This window comes from Microtus ochrogaster, chromosome 18, assembly GCF_000317375.1.
Source record: "Microtus ochrogaster isolate Prairie Vole_2 chromosome 18, MicOch1.0, whole genome shotgun sequence".
Lineage (NCBI taxonomy): Eukaryota > Metazoa > Chordata > Mammalia > Rodentia > Cricetidae > Microtus > Microtus ochrogaster.
Window position 1 is genome coordinate 6,678,500 of NC_022020.1, and position 22,360 is coordinate 6,700,859.

A 22,360-nucleotide genomic window follows, 5' to 3' on the forward strand; every position below is an offset into this window, starting at 1 on the left:
TGTGCCCCGCACACACAGGAGCACACATACACGTGTGCTCTGCACACACAGGAGCACACATACACATGTGCCCTGCACACACAGGACACAAACACGTGTGTCCTGCACACAGGAGGACACATACACGTGTGCCCTGCACACACAGGAGGACATACAGAGAAAGTTTGCCGGGGTTGCCCTTCTTTCACTAAGGAGAGTTGCCAGTGGATAAGCAATGTCTTATCCTTCTGAAATTTGGGTGCAGAGCATCAGCTAAACAGAGAAACAGCTCCTGAACTTGGTGACACTTAAGGTCTAAGTGGATGTCTTTCCTTCCTCTCAAACACCTTCTCTTCAAGCTTGCCATGAAGTGGACGATTCTTCTGTCATTGGATTGAAGCATTTGCTCCTTGGTGCCATACACAAATGTCTCGGAAACTCAGAAGATGCTGTTCAGGTAAACATGCTGTTTTGGCTCCAGTAAAATCCGTGAGTCCCTACGTGTGAGCTTGCCAAGGAGGAGACGGGAGAGCAGTGGACAGAACCTGCGCTACTGCTCTGTATTTAAGGAATGGCGTTTTTAGCTGCTCGGAGGAGAAGGTAGTTAACGATGTTTGTGGCATAACCCTGGGTTCTAGAGCTCTCCTTTGTATGAGGGCTGCTCTTCATCAAGGATGGCAGTATCAGCCAGGGAGGGGAGGAAATGATAGGGGCGTGCGTACTCTCTTCCCATTCATTTCCTTTATGACGGCAGAGAGCTGCCCAGTGCTGAGGGTGGCCTGAAAAGTTGTTCCTTAGGCTCGCGAGTTAGGGAGCTGTCTGACCCTGTGGGAGAGCACCTGAGCTTCGAAGCAAGGGTTTTTCCCTAGTTCAGTTTCAGGCTGTGGTGAGGTGGAAGATCCTGGGGGAGCACCCCTCAGAAGGCAGACAATAAGTCAGAAAGGAAGAGGGTATTCCCTCCACAGCCGTGTCTCAGTTACAGACTTCTCACCAGAATTGCACAGGGCTATGAACTCCTCAGCTGACGGGTCCATCAGTGTGGACTATCTTGATGATCCAGTCCCTCCTCACTAAAGCCGAGCTGGGGACCAGGCCTTTAGCACAGTGGCCTTTGGGGCTGGTTTCTACCCAAACAGCTGCTGCGTCTTGGAGACCAGCGGTTATTTTTCCAATGTAGCTGCAGGGATTTTTTTTTTTAAACTAAGGTTTTTTTTGTTTTGTTTTTTTGTTTTTCATTTAACTAAGGCTTTTTTTCATTGTGTCGGTGCTAGGACCTGAACTGAGGGCCTCATTCAGGTTAGACTTGCCTTCTGCCATGGGACTGTGGCCTCCAGGCCAGTTAGTTTAAAAAACAGAAACTAAAATAAGTGGTCTTACATTGCCTACTTTCTGAAATAGTTTCATAAAGACTTGGCCTTTAAATTATACAATATTAATATATTCATGCTGATTTGAAATTAATCTTCCAGTGTGAGTTATCTTAGTTATTACATGATTCTAAACAGCTATTTTAGATGGCATACTTAGTGGTTATATATATTTAGAGGTGGATGTTGGCCTGTGTGTGTTTTACATCTTAAACTGGGGGTGTTTAGTCTTTTACAGCAGACAAAGAGTTTTTTTCCGGTCAGTACAAGTTAGTGTCTTGGCTAGAAGAATCAGTAGCTTTAGTTAGGGAACCCAACGGCAAGCATGTTTGGGTCCTAAGGAAGCTGGTTGCCCAGTGGCCAGTGTGTTTGTGTTCTGGGGAACCTCCCCGCAGGTGTGAATGGGAAATGCAAAGGCAGGAAGGAGTCTCTGTCGTTTAGGATATGGGTACAGACGGGGCTAGTGATAGTGCGAGGATTCAGTCAGTCTCCGAAAGACGGGTGTCAGCTTTCTCTTGTCCACGGGTCCAAGTTTAATGCATCAAATCATTTGTGTTTAGATGACTTGATGCAGAAGTGAGATTATCTACAGGGCAGTCCATGGGAACTGGTGGGAGGAGGTGAAAGGGAAGGGCAGCTTTGGGTGGGGATGTGTTCAGAATAACTGTGTACTGTGGAGGTGGAGGTGAAAGGGAAGGGCAGCTTTGGGTGGGGATGTGTTCAGAATAACTGTGTACTGTGGAGGTGGCCCTATGCAATCCAGTACGATGGAAATTTTAGAAGTAGGGAAGAAATAACAATCAATAGAGAAGAGAAGATTAGTGCCAGAAAAAGAAACCCCTTTCCGGCCTCCTGAGGGTTGTGTGAGCCTTACACCAAGTAGGAAATGAATTCTTCCCAGTAACGTTCCTGTGATTCTCAGTTCTTCCAGCGCGCTGCTAAAGATGAGCTGTGTCGTCAGAATCACATGTATGTCCAGCCGTACGCGTGCTATGAACTTGGCTGTCTCCTGCTAGGCAGGCCAGAGGTAAGAGTTCTGCATGTGCTCGTCGTCTCCAGCAGCCAGAGTGTGCGCACACAGGCACCACAGAGCACTGTTCACTGAGGCCAAACCTTCTGTTCGGTTTGCTTTCCTTGATCTGCTGGGCGAGTCCAGGAGGCCGACATCAGGTGGTGCCAATGCTTTTAAAGAGGCAGCAGTGGCCACACTGGAATTTGAGTTGCAGATTCAGCTTTACATACAAAGCTTCTTCTGTGGGGAGAATTATTGTCTTTTTCAATGTGGTATGAGATGGTGAGGTGTATTGAGAAGATGAGAGTTTGTCTTGCTGCTGTGTTTGTGTGCCAAAGCACAAATCCAGTTCCTACTGTGCACTGTGGGCAAACCCGGCTTGCTGATTTACTTAGAGTCATCGTGAGAATAAGTGAAGATTACACGGGAGTCCTTTAAATCATTACAGCGTCGTGCACAGAACTTGACAGCTACTGTGTATGCAGGAGGTGCTGGGAACATGGCTCAGTGAAGGACTTGCCTCCCAAGTGTGAGAACATGAGTTCGGATCCCCACAGTCCTATAAAAACCAGAGTGGCAGCACATGTTTGTAACCCCAATGCCAAGAGATAGAGGCAGAATTAGAGGCTCCCTGGAAGCTGTCTGGCCTCCAAGTCAAAGATCATTGAGAGAAACTGTCTCGAACAAAAGATGGAAGGACACCCAAGGACACCCCAGGTCATTCTCTGACCTCTACCCTCTGTGCAGAGAATCCCCCCAAATTGCATCCACACACATGCACAAAAAGATGTTAAGTTAGCAAATGGGTAATGGATTTTTGTTTAGTTATAATCAGTTTTCACTAGTGCCTGAAAACAGTGACTCAAATTCTTTAATTGAGTCATTTTTACTCAATTAAAGACCAAAAAGAGAGTAACTACCACACATTTGGATTGAAGTTTGAAGCACTGCATCCTTTATTGTAAGGGAGTATTTATTTGTCACGTAGTCTGTCTTGATATAAATGGACATCAGCTCTGAGACTGGCCAGTGTCCGTCCTCGCTCAGCAGGTGTTGGGGCATGCTGTCTCCAGCTAAGCCCTTGGTTACTCTACGTTGTTTAGTAAGACTTTCAGCCCATAATACTGGGCTGCAACTGTTGCCTTTCATGCACAGTATTGGACCATGAAAACTTACTTGTCAAGTCATGCCTTAATGGAAACCTTTACATCAGAGAAAAGTTAGTTGTCCTTAGCACCCCCTTGTGTCTCCTATGGATTGTTCTGGTTGTGTGTCCTCTGCTGATAGATTTGCGGACATTACTGTTAAGACACAGTATGGTTTTCTTATGTTCACAGACTGTAGGAAGAGGCAGAACTCTACTCCTTCAGGCAAAGGTAAAAAACCACCTCATTCCACCTTCTTCTCATGGCTGTTGTCACCTTCTTTACCACACACCTGGGTCTGAATTCAGGAAATCTGGAAGTTTGATACCTGTGTTAATAATTCTGGAGTTCTAGAAGCAGTAGCTAAGCGAATCCATGAGCACTTGGTTTTGAAAGGGAATCTCCAAGGTTATAAACTACTATATAATCATTCAGCCTGTTTATACATGCTGGTTTGGTGATTTTTTTTAAAGATTTTATTTATTTATTTTATATTTATTTTTTTTAAACTTTATTTTATATTTATATATATTTACACTTATATAAATATAAAATAAAATCCTTGTAATGTAAATATATATAAATATAAAATAAATAAGATTATTTAAAAAAATCAAAACCAGAACAACTTATAAATAGGCTGTGTGTGTGTATGTATGTGTGTATGTATGCATATATGCGCTCTTTTGTTCCAGAAGAGGGCATCAGATCCCACTAGAGATGGTTGTGAGCCACCGTTTGATTAGTGGGAATTGAACTCAGGTCCTCTGGAAGAGCAGCCAGTGCTCTTAACCACCAAGCCATCTCACCAGCCCCTAGTTTTGGTGTTTTGATAGGGAAAATAAACTTTATTGTTACGATTTTTAAGTAAGTCCTACCGTGTTTCCAGTATTACACCTGGACTTCAGTAAGCTTCCACTGCCTCAGCTCCTGACTAGATGGGGCTTCGGTATTACATCACCACACCCAGCTCCAGGGATAGTTAACTTTTGATTTCATGGATGTGTCTAAAAGTATTTGTTATTTTTATCTTTTGTTTATGAGTGTTTTGCTGAATGTCTGTATGTGTGCCACATGCATAGCTGGTACCCTCAAAGGCCGGAAGAAGGTGTCCAGTGCCTGAAACTACAAGCTGCCATGTGGGTGCTGGGAATTGAACCTGGGTCTTTTGGGAGAGCAACCAGTGTTTCTAACTGCTGAGTCTAACTGCTGAGCTGTCTTCCAGCCCCTCCTCTGTTTTTGAAGAATTTCTTAATGATGGCCTGCTTTGAGTCCAGCTGAAGACTGGTATTTCAAGAAAACGAGGGAATTTCCCCAAAGAGATTTTGCGGTCCCCGTGACTCCCTCTCAAGTGCTAGGATCCAGGCTTGTGCCGCCACACTCTAGCCCTTTAAACTCAGTCCTAAGAGGACCAGGTGGGCGAGAAGTCTCCCATAGGAAGTGGGGCATCGTTATATGGGGTGTAAATTCAGTGTGCTACCCTGTGACCCCTGTGGACAAGCCTGCCTAACTGTCCACGATCATCTTTTATTTGGCCCTTCCAGGAGGATTTTTCTGGCTACGACTTTGAAAACAGATTGCACGTCCGTATCCACGCTGCTCTGGCCTCTCTGAAGGAACTGGTCCCTCAGTGAGAAACTCCGAGTGACCCCTCTGTCCCCTCCACTCAGGGTCAGCACTTTGAACTCTGAGGAGAAAGGCCTTTGAAGATGAGCTTCTCTTCTGCAGACCACCTGTACCAGGGGTGGGTTCTGTGTCGCTGACGTCAAAGATCCCTCTTTTAAACATGTAGCTTCGGAGTAATAAAGATGTCAAAAATGATAAAAATAACCGACCTGGGAGAGGGTTAAGTGACCTTGTTCAAACATTTTAGTTTTGTGATTTATTATTTTTAAAATAAAATCAAACTGAAGATTCACCCTGTGGTTTTTGTAGGCGTGCCTACATTAAGTGTCATCAGAGTGGGCTCAGCATGCATCGTACCACATATAGCATGGTTCTTGTGCTTACATAAACATTAAAGCATTTTCCTAGTGGTTTACTTTATCCTGGAAATATTCCTACGACAGCTCTGGCACAACCCTTCTTGGCTGGGCCTGGTGGCACACACCTAATGCCAGCACATAGGAGGCAGAGGCAAGTGGCATCTCTGAAAAGAATTCTTACTCCTGTTTTATGTGCAGCGAGACTCAGGTTCAGCAGTGGGAGCCGACTCACTGCAGTCAGTCACTCATACTTCATGGGGCAGTGGCTAGAACGCAGGCCTCGGGACCAGGAACTGGATACTATTTTATATAAAACATGTAAACCCGGAACCCCATGCTTAACTTATCAAAGATAAAACTCTGCAGCTCAAGCTGCTTTATAGGTCTGCATCCCCAGAGCTGGGAAGTGGCTCCTGTCTACATTCCCAGAGCTGGGAGGTGGCTCCATCATAAAGCACTTCCCACACGAGCATAGCACCCGAGTTCCTGCTGCCAGTACCCACATGAAAACAACAAAAGCTAGGCATGCCTCAGCACAGATGTAATCTTAGTGCTTGGGGAGCAGAGGCAGGGGGATCCCTTGAGCTCCTCACTGACAAGGTAGTCTTGCCGAAACAGTAAGCTCCAGGTTCAGTGAGAGACTTTTTTCAAGAAACGGAGGTGGAGAGAGCCAGAGGAAGGCCTGAACTAGACCTCCCTCCTCTGCATACACAAAAACATATGCACACCCTAGACGCTCATCCCTAGATTGTCTACACAAGTTCTCTAGACAGAGGCAGCAAAACAAGAGCAGAGAGAAACTTGCATTCACAGTCAGGAGCATGCCCCCGTTGCCGAGCCTATCGGAAAAGCAAATCTATAGTTGACTAAGGAGAACCTACATTTCAGGAGTTCTGCTGTGAAGATTATCCCCTATGGAGGTTTGAACAACGCTGCATAGGGGATGTTTCCATTCTGATTCCTAACAGCAGCAAGATCACAGTTATGAAGCAGCCACGAAATCATTTTATGGTTGAGGTCACCACAGCATGAGGAGGGTTAAAGGATTGCAGCCTTAGGAAGGTCAAGAAGGTCGAAGGTGTTAAAGGATTGCAGCCTTAGGAAGGTCAAGAAGATGGCTTTAGCGTGTATCTCACAAAGGCTATTGTAGCATGCGTGCAGGTTTGTATGTGAGGATATTTGCTGGTGATGCAGCTGCAGGGTTGAATGTTGTAGGGTTCATCACTCCCCTCCTACCTCAGATTGTTGGGTATGATGAAAAGAACTCTCGGGTATGTTTTAACCCTTCACTGCTGAGCTTTACTGATGAGTCGCTTTCCTCTGTGCCCAGCACAGCTGTGGTTTTGAATAAATACCTGTCACTTTTAAGAATCTTTGCAGTACAACTCAGTTGTCTTAAGGTTTCTAAATTTTCATTGAACTCAAGGTTTTCACTTTAGAGTTTTTACATATCCTCCTGTCTGAATCACAAGTTTGTCTGATACCGATTTTTCGTTTGTTTTTCAAGACAAGGTTTCTCTTTGTAGCCTGACTGTCCTGGAACTCACTCTGTAGATGTCCTGGAACTTGCTTTGTAGACCAGGCTGGCCTCAAATTCACAGAGATCTGCCTATTTCTGCCTCCCCAGTGCTGGGATTAAAGGTGTGGGACACCACCACACCCACCTTGTGATATCAGTATTTTAATACTTAGGAAGTAAAACAGAAACATAACAGCAAAAATATTGTCAGATTTTATTTTACTTAATCTGACTTGGAAGGATGGGGGTTCCTAATATGGCACTGAATGGCGGGGTGTCCTTTAGTGGTAGGGTGTCCTTTAGTGGTAGACCACTTGGTGTGCAGAGGCCTTGGCCCCACAACACTGCAAACACCTTTCAGTCTTATTTGAGGAAGCAGTGTCTTTGATCGAAGTCCTTCCTCGCTGATGCTTCTGTACCATCATCTGTCCCTTAGCCCCATGTCGGCCCCTTGTCATTAGACTATTGCTAAACTGTTCATTTTGACATCCTGATGTGGGCCTTGTATGGAGTGAAGGTGTAAGCCAGGAAGATGACAACCCTGCATTCGGTAGTTGAGTGCATCCAAGAAGCTCAGAGCAGGGAGCAGGTCTGAAGAGAAACTGATGGTCTCAAATACTGGAACCTGGTAACTAGAGAGAAGACTATCATACATTTTAAAATTATGGCCGTTACCAAGAATTCTCTTTCCTATAGTGTGTGGAAGATGGTTCTGTCAGGATCACAGAACCTTCTGAGTCATGAAGTTTTGCTTTAGTTTGTCTTCTTTGAATGTTTAGTTCAAAACTTTTTAAAGCTGTTATTCTATATTCAAATGATACATAAAGTCCCATACTTTCAAATTAAATAAATTATATATAGATTAAAATTGTTTATATTTCTGCTATTGAGATGTCCAATTTCAAACTGTCCTATGCCATAGGCTCTCCATTGGATATTCCAGTGTGTAAATGTCAAACATATTTTGTATTAAATTGTACCTTTGATGAGAGAATGACTATTTTACTTATGCTGAATACATTTTTGTAATCTGCAGACTTGGAGGCATGGTCTGGTGATGACAATGTATTATGTACTTTTCTGGAAGATGGAGTTAAGATTTTTATTTTTATAGAGTTAGGTATCTTTATTTTAATGCATGGTAGATAAGTTTTTTGAGTAAAGAATTATAACTTTCAGCTGTCACAGAAGAGTAGAATACTTATTACAGAATTTATAAACCAATTACTGATTTTGCACTTTTTCTATTTCTGCCAACTAAAATTAAATGGCAAAGTCTGAGTTTTAACACACACACACATACTTTGCTGTGTAAACTTTTGTAGTTGATTTCTTTAAGCAAATCATAGTAGTGACAAGCATTCAAATTTACCCTTACATCTATGAAGACACATCTGTGCCATTGTGTGGTATGGTCTTGCTTGTTTGGGTAGAACTTACAGCAAACAGCTCTTGCCATAAAGACAGTAGGAAGGTTTATTCTGAACCAAACATGAGTGGCCACGCCCAGAAACATTAATCCAGATTACACGGAATGACATAAACCACCACAGAAGTCACAGAACAAAGCCCAGTTTCAAGTCAATGCCTGTGCCTGATGCTCTGGTGGCGATATCAGGTAAGTAGCTTACTGCACAGTGGTGGAGTCTCCTTGCCAGCTTAGCATCTGTGTTGGTGCAAACTCCTGGGCTCTTTTAATACATTCCAGAAGGTTTTACCCTACACCCCAAAGGATGTTAAATCATAGAGGCGGACAACAAAGAGCTAGCAAGGGGACTAAAGATAGCCCAAGATAGACTTGGTCTTTGACCGGTAATCAGTGGGTCTGCAGAATCAACAGCCTTCCTTCCAGGGAGCTCCAGTTCATAAAGGAAAAACTGGATTTAGATCACTGCAAGAAAATGCTGCAGGAGCTGGTTGGAAGGTGCAGAAATCCAGAAGGACAATGGGAGCAGGAGGATGGAAAGAACGCTGGTCTCGAGCAGATGCAGCCCCCTTGGACCATGTGTGAGAGAATACCTAGGAGTGCAGTGCAGTTAGTAAGACCCTGGAAGGCTGGTCTCTGTCCTGCTTGCTTGGGTGTGCGATGGGGCTTGAGCCTAATTAAGGAGTGAAAAAGAAATGTCAGGATTCCTACCACTCTCTACAGGCAAGCTTCCCAGGAGGAAAAGTCTATGCCGTGCCTAGTAATGCCCTCTTCACTGTCACTGTATTGCGTGGCAGAACTTACTCTTTGCGAAGATCTCAAAAAGGTTAATATAAAGGAGTTGCGGGGAATGGAGGCAACGACGTTAATACAGCCAGCTATACGTGCAGTTTCTCTTCCCTATACATAAATGTTTGCTGTTCTTGTTTGAGACAGGATCCCATGTATCACAGGCTGACTCGAAATCTTCATGACCTCCTGCCTCGACCTCCTGGAGTAGAGATTACAGACGTGCACCTGCGGACCCTGTCTTCTGAGGTGCTGGGGACTGAGTCCAGGGCCTCTGGCAAATGAGCTGCATTCTCAGCCACTCGTCCAGTGATCAAACATGGAGCCGCAGCCCTGTTAGAGTGTGCCAGTTCCGGCCGCAGGAGGGACAAAAGACTTCTCCGGCTCACTCCAATCCCCGGCCTTTTTTCTCATTGGCTGGGTAGGTCGAAGCCTTGCCTCTTCCGGTGGGCCCCAACGAGGAGGCGGAGCTCTGTGACGCACACATGACGCACGTAGGGGTATAAATAGTGGGCGGGCCGCGCGCTCTAGCACAGGAGCCGCCGGCGAGGGGGCCAAGAGGAAGCTTTATTGAAGCCGGAGAGAAGGTGGGCCTAGCCTGGCGCACCGGCGCCGGCTGAGCCCGGAAGGCAGCGGGCCGAGAGCGGCGGGAGGCCGCGCGGAGGGGGAGACGGTGGTCGGGCGGGAGGCCCGCGGCCTCGGCCGAGTGTGGTGCCGAGTGCGCCGTCTATGGCCCCGAAATCCGCGGACAAAGGGCCGCCGTACCCCACCCCGGTAGTGTCAAGAGGGTCACAGTCCAGAGGATGAGCCTTTCTAGAAAGGTCCTTCCTGGCACGGGCTTCTGAAGAATGAAGAGCAACTAAGCTCTCACTTTTGAACAGCCCTCCGTCAGCTGGGTTGGTGAGAAGAGGTCTGATGCCACATCGCTGCTGCCCCGCCTTTTCCCAGTCAAGAACGTTCCTAGGGACAGCCACACCCCTGGCTTTCAAGTGTTCCTAAACCGAGACCTGGTACTAGCTAGCACCACCTCACTGCTGCCGCACGGTTGGTAGTACTACTAAGGATGGGTGCTGTATCTGCTGCTCCATTTTGCCCTCCTGCCACTCACTTTGAAAACTGCCCTGGGATGTTTATTTGAAAACGAAATCAAAAGCATATATACATATGTATATTTATGTGCGTATGCTATGTGTTGCAGATCACTGCCATTTAGCATGGTAAAGCTGCATTTGCCCCTAAAAGATGGCTTCATTCGGTAACACACCTGATGAGTAAGGGACCAAACATTTAATTTCGGTAATGCACCTGATGACCAAACATTTAATTGTAGTCTCAAAAGTTTTGCTTGAGTCAAAACTTGTTTTGGTAAGAATGTGAAAGGTGCTTCTAAATAAAAACATTTTGCTGTGGCATATTGTGTTTTTATTAAAAGTTGGCCCTTGATATATTGCAACAACTAAACCATGCCACTTAGTCCGTGAAACATTAAGGGTGTTAGGGTATGATTCATTGTCAAAGTAGTCTGCTCTTTATCAGTACCCATGGGAAGCATTCTTAAGGTACTTCTGTCTAGAGCAGCTGTGATTTCCCCAAAGCAACTGATTTTTTAAAAAACAAACCTCAGAGTCTGAATCATGTTAGCTCCTCTTTCCTATCTGATGGCTCCTTGGTAGCTCAGGACCCAATTAAATATCCATATTTAGGAAAGCAAAAGGCCAGCCGGCCACACTGTGATTTTCTTTCCCTTACTAAAAAAATTCAGTTTTAAAAACTTATTTGCAAGTTTCCATGTTTCAGAGTGAACACACTAAACCCATGAGAATTATAGGTCTAGATTTGTCCAATTTGCAGCCTATCTTAGGATAGCTACGAGTGTAACCCAGCACGTTTGTATATAACAACCCAATGTCAAAAACTGGGACAACCCCTAGTAGCTTATATAACACCCAAGGTACCACTTGACAGTCATCAAGGGAATGGATGTGGTGGCCCAAACACTCAGGAGGTAATGGTAAGTAGATCTCTGAGTTCGAGGCCAGGCTAGTCTACAGAGAGAGTTCTTGGTCAGCTGAATCTGAACAGGGGTGGTAATTTGATTAAGGAAAGAACTCTATATTAATGGGTATGATATAGCCCCACAGATACACCTAACATTAAAAAATAACTCAGTGGGAGAGTGCTTGCCTGGTATTATGGAAAGCCCTGGGTTCAAATTCCAATACCAAAGAGAAACAAAGCAAAACTTGTGTAGTAGAATGTAGGAAATATGTCTAGGAATATATTAGAAAAATGTAATTTTCTTGTAGAAATAGTTTTGCAACCCTGTACAAAATTAGTGCCTATATATGGGCATTATTTGGAAATACGTGTGCTTAATTTATCTTTATTGAGATATTAATTGCATTTTATGTGTCTTATTTGGACATAAACTGTATCATTCTGTTAATCTTGGCAGGGCATTTCCGAGAGAGAGAGACAGAGACAGAGTCTTTGTGTATGTATGTGTGTGTGTGCATGCATGTGTGCATGTGCATGCATGCCACTTGTGGAGGTCAAAGGACCAATCTCTAGCTAGCATTTATTCTCTCCTGCCGCTTGTGGGATCCAGGGATTAAGCTTAGGTCCTCAGGTCTGTGGGAAAGCACTTTAATTTGATGAGCCAGCTCCATGGCCCAGTTACCAGTCTCTTAATGAGTGCTATATCGCTTGCATGTGCATAGTAATCTGATGGTAGTGGGTTTTATTTTGTAAGTAATTACCAAGAATTGCATCCCATGTTACCAGAATAAATACTTAACAGGTGAGAAGTAAAGCTAATAGTTTTAATAGATTTGGTTTTAGGAACCCCAACTAAATCATAAATTCAATAAATGTAATGTACAGTGTAAGATTTTGTTTCTTTTCCTTATAGTTGAAATTACAGACATCCTGCCAAAATGATTTCTTCAAAGCCCAGACTTGTTGTACCCTATGGCCTCAAGACTCTGCTTGAGGGAGTCAGCAGGGCCATTCTCAAAACCAACCCGACAAACATCACCCAGTTTGCAGCAGTTTATTTTAAAGAACTCATTGTGTTTAGAGAAGGTTTGTATTGCTTTAGCTTCTGTATTTGTTGCTTTGCAAAGCCATTTTAAATTGAAAAATGTCTCTATTTGACTTCCTGCATTTATTCATTCATTCATTCAGGGAATTCATCTTTGGATATAAAAGATCTGATTAAACAGTTTCATCAGATGAAAGGTAAGTGCCACAGCGATGTTGTTTCAGCAATGTTGCCATTGCACACTTGCTAACACACGTTCGTAATTATGCCAATGGGTTCTTTGTCAACCACACCAGTGTTTTATGTCTGAGTAATCATCCTGGTGCTTTGTATTTTTACTAAGTTGTGTCTGGCTTATTCTAACATCAGGATTTCCAGTTTAGAAGGTTTTACATCTTAAAATAGGTGTGCTGTGGGAGGAGTACTCGGGGCTGAAACCCAGGTTGGTAGTAGAGCTCTCACAAAGTGCACGCGAGGCCTTGGGGTCCGTCCTGGAGCACACGATTATGGTGTCTAGAACAGTGCAGATGACTACGATTCACATGCGCTCTCCCTGCACACTTCTAGGGAAGTACAGCAGACGTTAAGAGAACTTGTACTTCATGGTAATGTAATGGGGTGTTCTGTAAAGCTGTGCAGGTTACCATCAATTATTACACATGCTCCAAAATCCAAAATGAAAGCGAACACAATGATTTAAGTCTCTGGCTTAGAGTATTTCACATTCCTGGGTTTCAGATTAGGGATTCTCTATTAATAGGCTATGCAAATCTTCTAAAATAGTTTTTAAAACCCTCAAAATCTGATATATCAGCTTCCAGGCATTTCTGATAATGAATACTCAAGACATATATAATATTAATGAAGTAGAGCTGGGTTTCAGTGTAGGCTTAAGCATGAAGGTTAGGAGAAAACCTGCTGTCCCAAAGAAAATAAGACATACTCTTACGTACAAGTCCAGTCTAGAAGATCAACCATCGCTGCCATATGCCCTGCTAAGAGAGTGTCTGAGGAGATGTTTTATGAAGCAGCAATGTTCTCCATGTCTCAGGCACCGTGACATAGCAGCACACGTATGCTTCGAGAAAGTTGTTTTTCATTTGTAAACTGAATGTCACAGCATGAAACAGAGATGACCGAGTAGCAACAGAAGAGTTGTAGGAAAAGGCAAAGTTTACACAAATGAAACATTTAGATAGTTTAAAAAGATGAAATTTGGTAAAGGATGCATCTAAAAGAACGGTGAGGAAAAGCTTCTCAGAGGATTTTGTGCAGAGGTGAGGATCCCTGGCCCCATGGGAAGGAGCAGCTTAGTTCTTACCATGTTGGCTGACCAAACAACAGCTTTTGGATGACTGGAGAGTAGTTACCAGCCACCCTTAAACTGTCGTTTTAAAAAATCATATTTTTTTTTAGATTTATGTGGATGAGTGTGTTCCTGCATACTTGTAATGATGCATACATACAGACAGACAGACAGACAGACGCCACCTTCTGCAGAATCCACAAGAGGGTGCTGGATCCTCTGGAACTGGCAGTTAGCTCTAAGACACCATGCAGGTGCTGGGAACTAAACCCGGGTCCTTGGCAAGAGCAATGAGCTCTCTTAATCACTGAGCCAGGTTCTTTTCCATTTTCTTACGTTTATTTGTGTGTGTGTTATGTGCATGTGCATACTATGCACACATGTGTAGATCAGCGGACAACTTTTGTGAGTCAGTATTCTTTGTTCATTGAGTCCCGGGGACCAAACTCAGGTATTAGGCTTGGTAGGACCTTTGCTTCAGTGCTCCAAACCATGTCATTTTTGTGAAATACACCCAAAATAGGAAATCAAAATTGAAAATAGGAAACATAGGCATTTGAAGGGGCAGAGAATGATGAGGTGTACAATATTTCTGGAATATTGTGTTGTCTAGTCTACCTGATTTCTTGCAAGCACCTGATGACATTAACTAACCATGAGAAGCTGTAAGCTGTGGGATTTGCTTATATAATCTTTGCAGCGTATACAAACCAAGCGCAAGAACCTAGCTTCTCAGTCAAGGTTTTTGTGTTTCTGTGTTCAAAGCGAGAGCTACATTAGAAAACACTGTGAGTGTGCAGGCTTACCCTATTTCATAATGGCAAGACTAGTTTTTATGGTGGAAGACACTACCTGACAGCATTTTGAGATTTATTTATTGAAGATTTTATCCACCATTCATTTTAGCATGTGGATTTTGATTAATAACATGTAGGTTAATGTTTTTGCATCTCAATTTTTAAAATTAATGTGGAGTAATAGAGTAACAAAATTTGTAGGCCAAATTTTGATGGAATTAAGGAGATATGGCTGTTTATCTCTTCAAATCACTACAGATGTCAACAAATAGGCACAGCATACCGGTAAAACATACTGCCTTTAGGAAGTAAGACAGTGCTAACATTGCTCTCGTCCTGCTGACTAGAGACGTCATGAGGCAATATGAAAGTATGACCAGAATAGTTGTCCAATACCACCTTGGCTCATTTCCCCTCGTCACCACAAATGGCATCCGTCAGTCTGGGTTCTCCTATAGACAGACGTGCATTAGATTTCCTCTCCTGGATGACAGCTTCGTGTCTGCTGACTGGTTTAATTCTCTGCTATTCTTACGACAGCTACAAATAAATCTAGCCATGTGTCATTCATCCAGGTACAGCTTGCCTTGTGTGAATCCTAGGTTTAATGTGGAGGTGGCACCTAAAATGATCCTACGTACATTGCTGGTTAATCTCAAAGAGAGAGGCCATCTCAGGCTTTCAGTGACTGTGAAAATGAACCTCTCTAGGAAGACTTAAGTCAACTGACCCTTATTCTGCTCTTTCAGTCTCTCCAATGTGAGGCAACGTCAACTAAAGACAGCAGCAGGCATTAGACGTTGGTATGTGTACAAGAGCTAGCTGCTGAGATTCCCTAGTTCACCTAGTTCACTCCTGTCAGATGGGAGTGTGTGGTTCATGAAGGCTGGTCAGTGAAGATGTTCTGTTCTCCAGTTCTTCCCAGTGGTAGTTTGTCTGCCCAGCAGCATTTCTGTGTTCCCAGTACGTGTGGAGAGCATGCAGAGAGGAACGTTCACTGCATGTGTCATTTACCTGTTGAAATTTCTTTCTGGGATTTTTCCTAGAAACTATTTTTGGTAGGCATTGAGAACCAGAAGAGGTTAATCATCTTGCCATACACAGTTGGTAACAGAAGGAGTGAGCTAGACATGAGAGCCAAGTTTGCCACTCTTCACCTTCCAGTTTTCGAGTTTAGTGTCTTCAGAATGGCATGGCCGTATCCATGGCCACCATGGTATTTGTCTTGGGCCATTAGGGTATTAGGATAGGTTCCTTTTGTGGCATGCTATCCCATCTCTGTCTTCCTTTTGAGGCCTGCAGAAAAATACTTGTCAGTCGTAACAGACTCCTGAGTTTGGAGGCACAGGTCTGACCTCCTGGGCCATATTTAGTAGTTACTATGTAGCTGTTACCTTCTCACCAGAGAATGGTGGCCTTTTCTTTCTGGCCCCTGCCATGGCTGAGTCAGCTCTGGTACGCCTCTGGGGTGAAAGGAGACTGTTCTTTATGAAATCAGGTAATTTACTATGACCTCAACTGTCTGAACTCAAGCCAAGTTATGATTTTATGATTGATCTTCTTGTCAAGATGGAGTAGTATTGCATCCTAAGTTCTAGAGTAACTATCAAGTTAGGCTTATTCAAGTTAGGCTCAGAACTTGTGAACTCTGGATTTTTTAAAATTTATTATCACTCAAAACTGTGTGTGCATGTGAATGCACATGTGAATGCAGGTGCCCAAAGCTTGGATCTGCAAGAGCCAGAGTTACAGGCAGTTTTGCTTCTGGGTGCTGGGAACAGAACTTGGGATGCTGAAAAGCAAGAAGCTGCTGAGCCATCTCTCGAGGCCCAAACTCTCAACATTTTTATTAATACCATTATTAAGTTCTGCTATTATCCTATAATATTTATGCTTAAATTATCTCCTAGTGAATTTAAGTTTTATGCACTGTCATCTACTCTGCAGAGTCTTCCATGTAGGAAAATCATTCTATCAGGTGTGCTGGTGGGAAGACAGTTAAGGGCTGTATAGCTCTGTGGTAGAGTACCTCCTTAGCACATACAAAGTCTGAGATTGAATCCCTAGCATGAGAGGTGGGGAGGACTGGGGCAGGGGAGTCCTGCAGAGATATTTAGACAAGTGAGGTGAATGGTAGTAGTTTTTCTCAGCACATGAGCATTTAGTCTGGCCATCTATTTCCATTACTAGACAGTTTAACTGAATTTATAAACTAGCAGCTAGCATGCGTAGAAACCCTGAAGGACGCCTTCCTTCAGAGAGCAATGTGAACATATGGACAACATACTTGTGGTTTTGAGAATAGGGTCGTAAGGTTCTGTAGCTACAGATGAGCTCCCAGGCCTGTGCCACCCACCATACCAGGATCTCCAAAACTTTGACCTGAAGCAATCACTTCTCACTCTCCCTGCTGACTTTGTGCTTTCTGAATGAGGAATAGGCAAGGCAGTTAGTAGGGTGTGGCTGCTGACCCTCAGAACGGGTTTTCTAGGGCACTGAGCATCAATGGCTGCATTCGTGGGTATAGGAGTTTCTCTTTTCATCTGGGTCAATATGGCCATGGCTTCATGACCACAGGTCACCTGCAAGTATATCATGTTTCTTGATGTGAAGCCCACAGTGCTCAGTTGACAAGTTCATTGCATACTTTGCATACCAGTTTTCCTAAATGGAGGAATGCATCTGTTTGTTCCCTAAGTTATGAGCCCAACTGAAACTGTGGAATAATGTGCTTCCCACATCTGTCTGTAGTGTTTCCTTTGCTTGCATTTTGTGTTCTTCTATGCGCATGTTTGCAATGTGTGTACGTGGGTGCATGTAGAGTCGCAAAATTGACACTGGTCACATGCTACTATTTACTGAGGCAGGGTCATTCACTGAACCCCGAGCTTGCCAACTCCAGTTTGCTAGCACACTCTCAGGATTGCCTGTGCCTCCCTGCCTCGCAAGTACTGGGATTTCAGGTGACATTCCAGTCATCCTGCCCAGTTCTCATATGGCCAAGCCAAGTCACACTTGATTTGCTGGGCCCATCTCCTCAGGGTCACCCCCCCCCCCCTTGGTGGGACAACAGACCAGGAGGGTTCTAGTTTCCTTCCTTTTAGGAACTGATATCAGCTTAGAGTAGTATAATACTAGCTTTACAGTGTGATATATGCTGGTCATTTATTTCTAAGAAAATGGATTGTTTAGGTGGATGTGAGCTGTTACAGATCCACTAGCTATGCTAATGCAGATGTTGCACAAAGATCTGTGTATATTGGTATTTGAAAGTTCAACCTACTGTTGCTTTATTTAAAATATTTTGAGGAGTGCTTACTGATTAACTCACCTGTTACTTTTTTAGTAGAGAAATGGGCAGAAGGAGTGACACTGGAGAAGAAAGAATGTGTAAAAGAACCGGGAAGAACACCTCCAGTTTCCTGCGAACCTACACGAATGGAAAAATCCACAGACACAGAGGAGGACAATGTAGCTGGACCACTGTTTAGTAACAAAACCACCCAGTTTCCATCAGTTCATGCTGAACTCCAGCCTGAGGAGACAAGTGAAGGAGTTTGTGGTCCTTCTTCCAAACCAGCCACACCGAAGGCCACCACCCCACCATCCTCACCACCTCCAGCACCCGTCTCTGCAGAGTATGCCTATGTGCCGGCTGACCCAGCTCAGTTTGCTGCCCAGATGTTAGGTAATGTTCCATGTACATATTCTGAAGTTTTAATGGTGGACGTGGCAACGAGTACCGTGGACTCACTGAGTGCAGAGTGTGGTGAAGAAGTCGTGGTGTCTGCTCCTCTGGTGTGCTCTGGAGAGATGTTAGCAGTGCAGGTTATGAGCCAAACATCTGCTCAGGCAGTTGTGGGTCCTAATTCTGAGGCTGAACCACCAAAGGCTTCCTCAGCCCCCTTGCAGGGTGAACAAGAACCTCCTGCTTACGATGAAGCTCCTGACACTCAGGTTACATCAGCCGTTCATGTATCATCTGTATATAACGGTGTGCCTGTCAATGAAGGAGTTGTCTATGTTGAGCAGATACCGGGATACGTAGTTATCCCGTTTACTGACCAAGTTGCTTGTCTTAAAGAAATTGAGCAGTCACCACCAGTTAGTCCCAAACCTGTAGAAACCAAGACTTCCTCAGGCATGGCTAAGATATCTGTAGAGTCTCGGCAGATTGTCCAGGTGGAGAATTCCCAACAGCAGTCCTCAGTACACATGGAGGCAGAAGCTACAGTTCTGCTCTCTGACACTGCTTTAGAGGGTCAGCCCGAGGTACCTGCAGAACCCCTGGATGCAGAGGGCTTTGTCAAAATAGCCTCTGAGAATTCTCTGCACTTTGAAGTGGAGATCGTTAACATAGACCCTGACAATCCTGGCCAGGAGGAGTCAGGGGAGAACGCCGCACCCTATTCATCCGGTGACCCTTTCCCTCCTGCGCCAGGAGGCTTTACTGAACCTGAAATCCAACCAGATGGGGAAGATGCACCTGAACAGGTTTGATGAAGCCAGGTAAGAAAATTAGATACTTGCACATCCATATACTGCATTTCAGGTAACATCTGTATTCAGTAACCATACAGGTTGGCTCTTCTGCCGACTGGCCAAAGTCCATTTTCAGGTTTTTTAAATGCCATACCTACTTAAAGGCTTTGTTGTACTTAAAAATTTACTATTATGAAAATCACACAGCATGTCAAAGCTGGATTCTTTTTGCACATATTTGTAGACATGAGACTCTGTTAGATTTTTAATACCTGTTTACAAAAGGGTAATTATAAAAATGCAAAACTGAACACTGCGTTTATTTGGGCTGTGGCATTTAAAACATGAAAGAAATGGTGGTGTGGCTGACTGCTTTCGCACTGAGTCAGGAGAACTATGCAATTAGGTTTGGGATGTTGGCTCAGACACTGCTTCCTACTTGGGACCTTCCTGTGGCTGAGGGAGCAGCATCACAGCCAGATGGAGAAAGGACAGGCTAGATGGAGCGTCTTTTTGTCACAGGAAACCAGCAGAAAGAATGGCTGCGCACCTGAAAACAGTGTGTGCAGTTCCCATGCATGGACCCCCAAAGCCAAGCTGCTTTCTGGGGAGCTTTACCTCCAGCTGCTTTTCCTCCTGACACATAAGCGTTACAACCCCTATCTCCATCAAATTATGGCATGTGATCTGCCTTCCCTTCTGCCTATCTGGATATTGCAGTGGCCCTTCTTGGGTATCTGAAGGGACATGAATGAAAGAAGCTCCCATTCCTCTTGCAGAAATTCTCAACTCTGACTCAAACCAGAATAATATAGGACTATTACCAAAGCAGGTGTTTAGCAACCAAATTCTGACTGGCAGTGTGACAGATTCACTACAGCTGGAAAGGCAGAGGGCAGTGCTGCATTCACAGCCTGTGCGGCCAGTTTATCTTTGTGGCTTGAGCATCACGTGAAGCGGAGTCACTGTTTTCAGGCACTTAGCTGTTACTGAAGGACAGTTGTCCTTAGTGGACAAGTTACCAAGAGAAATCAAGTTTGAGGTCTTAGACCCTCTCATCTGGAAAGACTGAAGATTTGGATTATATTTTTAGTAATCTTGAGGACAGACTGTGTCTGAGTCATGAAAAGCATCACTGAATCTGTGCACAGTGCAATTTTCTGTGAAATGGATGCCTAATGCGCACAGCAGGAACTTGACACAGCCACACTCAGCAGTATAGAGCCCTTGCTATAAGCTGATGGACAGCGTCTTTAGCTCTCTATCAGAGTGTCTTTTGCTGTCTTTTGAGGCATATGGTGGTGCCCAGTCTTGGCTAAGATGAGTGCTCTCTGGGATCTGACTCCTAGATGAGGTAACAGATTGAAGATGGGAGATGACAGTGCCCATCAAAAGACCAGAGATGATATTAGGTGACATGTAGTGTCTGACTAGGTAGAGAAACTGCTATGCAGATGTGCTTATATGACTTCTCATTGGCTTTACATGGTTAATGTTTATTTTTGGTAAAGTAAAAAGTTTTGCTAACTTTCTTCTGAGCACCATGTGGAAGCCATATATAAAGCTTCAGATTCTTATTAGGCACGGTGGTACTTCTAGCTCTTGGAAGGCTGTGGCAGGAGGACTACTGAGAGTTCAAGGCCAGCCTGGACTCACTATGATACCTTGTCTCAAAGAACCAAAACAGTGTAAGAGTCTGGAAACAGCAACTTAGAATACAATTGCCTCTTGAGCCGCACCTCTGCTGTCCCTGCTGTTGCTCTGGGTTCCTTTTCCAACTGTGGTGGATCATGCTGTTCCTCCACATTACCAGGCACAATTTCTGTAGTCCTCTCTATAGCATGCTTTATGGCACATATTATTACAGTTGCTTATTTATATGTTAAAACAAAGATTTACAAAGACATGACTGTGCATAGTGCCTGGTACAGAGACCAAACCTTTAATGCCTGCAATTTTTTTTTTTATAGCACTAGCAACAAGCGAAGCAGGACAACCACCACCATATTCTAATATGTGGACACTTTATTGTCTAACTGATATGAATCAACAAAGTCGCCCATCACCGCCACCTGCACTTGGGCCTTTTCCCCAAGCAACCCTCTATTTACCTAATCCCAAGGATCCACAGTTTCTGCAGAATCCACCGAAAGTCACTTCTCCAACCTATGTGATGATGGATGACAGCAAGAAGACCAGTGCCCCACCTTTTATTTTAGTAGGCTCCAATGTCCAGGAAGCACAGGATTGGAAGCCTCTTCCTGGACACACTGTGGTGTCACAGTCAGATGCCTTGAAGAGATACGCTGCAGTGCAAGTGCCCATTGCTGTTCCTGCAGATCAGACATTCCAGAGACCTGCCCCCATCCCCCAGAATGCTAGTCCTACAAGTGGACAAGATGGCCCCAGACCGCAAAGCCCAGTCTTTCTTTCTGTTGCTTTCCCAGTAGAAGATGTAGCTAAAAAGAGTTCAGGATCTGGTGACAAACGTACTCCCTTTGGAAGTTACGGTATTGCTGGCGAAATTACTGTGACTACTGCCCATGTCCGCAGAGCAGAATCTTAAAAGAGTAGGTAACCCTTCCTACCTTGACATGTGGGCCTTAGCACAACTGAGCCTTCAGCACTTAAGAGCTGGGTATTCAAACACTTGAGAGTGATGGGGTATACTTAAGCATATATGCTCGGCTTTCAACTACAGAGCTGCTAATGAATGCCCAGCCACCTTTGAGTATATGGTAGATTCTTTAAAGTGAGGATAATCAATGTTTAAGAAACAGGGACAGAGATGGTATGTCCATGTAAGAGATTAACAGAAGCTGAAGTGACAGCTCTGACAATTTTATCAAATTTTTTTTAATTCAATTGTGGTTAACTGAAATTTTTAGACATTTTTTTTTTCAATTGGGCGTAATGTCGAGCCTCTTCCTTTGGTATCGACAGTGGGCGAATAAAACATGGACTAGAGTGGAGGAGACAAGCAATGTATGTATGTATAGTGCTGCCAGGCATGCGGCTAAGGAGAGCTATGGATGCCTAACATCTAAGCCACTGTGATTTGGGGTGGGGTTGGAGAGGTGGTATTTCAATTGTGTAGCCATGAATGTATTCATGACAACCTGATGGTGGTCTCAGCAGGAACTGCTAGGATATTTTTTGATTTATTTCATGATGTATGTCTCTTCATCAACAGATGCTGAAACGATGCTGTTTGAGTCAGCATTCAAGGTGGAGTCTGTCACCACGTGAACTGTATCAATAAACTTCCTGCAAGCATAACGCTTCGCATTGTTGCTTTAGTAACTTAGATGTGCAAACCACCCTACATTGTCCAGCTCATACATGTACAATTTTTCCACTCAGGATATCTGGAATTCAAATAATAAACACTGTACCTCTGTTTACAGTATCAGCTAGGCAGCAGTCTCTCTGGCCCTAGAGACAGACATCTTTTGAGTGTTAGGTTACAATATCAGCTGAAATTCTGAAAGCATTCACACATTTTTAATA

General features: G+C 44.1%; 2 protein-coding genes across 4 annotated transcripts in view; both read left to right on the forward strand.

The window, feature by feature from the left end:
* Ttc39c (tetratricopeptide repeat domain 39C) overlaps positions 1 to 5,421 on the forward strand; it is a 92,880-nt gene extending 87,459 nt beyond the window's left edge. The window contains exons 11-14 of the mRNA XM_005355770.2: positions 339 to 436; positions 2,269 to 2,373; positions 3,696 to 3,734; positions 5,048 to 5,421. Of these exons, the coding sequence (XP_005355827.1) occupies positions 339 to 436; positions 2,269 to 2,373; positions 3,696 to 3,734; positions 5,048 to 5,137 (332 nt within the window). The 3' untranslated portion in view covers positions 5,138 to 5,421. The remainder of the gene's footprint in view (positions 1 to 338; positions 437 to 2,268; positions 2,374 to 3,695; positions 3,735 to 5,047) is intronic.
* Positions 5,422 to 9,752: 4,331 nt separating this feature from the next.
* On the forward strand, positions 9,753 to 22,274 carry Cabyr (calcium binding tyrosine phosphorylation regulated). Of its 3 annotated transcripts, XM_005355772.3 has the most exons (6): positions 9,753 to 9,809; positions 12,134 to 12,306; positions 12,409 to 12,462; positions 17,715 to 18,056; positions 20,821 to 21,420; positions 22,044 to 22,274. In XM_005355772.3, exons 2-5 carry the CDS (start codon positions 12,159 to 12,161, stop codon positions 21,414 to 21,416), a joined length of 1,140 nt encoding a protein of 379 aa, XP_005355829.1. In that variant the 5' UTR covers positions 9,753 to 9,809; positions 12,134 to 12,158; the 3' UTR covers positions 21,417 to 21,420; positions 22,044 to 22,274. The 3 variants fall into 3 exon arrangements, with proteins under 3 accessions (XP_005355829.1, XP_026639343.1, XP_026639342.1); XM_026783542.1 differs by having other exon boundaries at positions 20,821 to 22,274; XM_026783541.1 differs by lacking the exons at positions 9,753 to 9,809; positions 22,044 to 22,274 and adding an exon at positions 10,603 to 11,233 and having other exon boundaries at positions 17,715 to 18,877; positions 20,821 to 20,870.
* The last annotated feature ends 86 nt before the right edge of the window (positions 22,275 to 22,360 follow it).

What these genes read in the sequence shown, in the direction of transcription:
- Cabyr (XM_026783541.1), top strand. Translation starts at nt 12,159, where the DNA reads ATGATTTCTTCAAAGCCCAGACTTGTTGTACCCTATGGCCTCAAGACT. An exon ending in ACTCATTGTGTTTAGAGAAG is followed by an intron (nt 12,307 to 12,408) that starts GTTTGTATTGCT and finishes TCATTCATTCAG; the next exon opens with GGAATTCATCTTTGGATATA. An exon ending in ACAGTTTCATCAGATGAAAG is followed by an intron (nt 12,463 to 17,714) that starts GTAAGTGCCACA and finishes TTACTTTTTTAG; the next exon opens with TAGAGAAATGGGCAGAAGGA.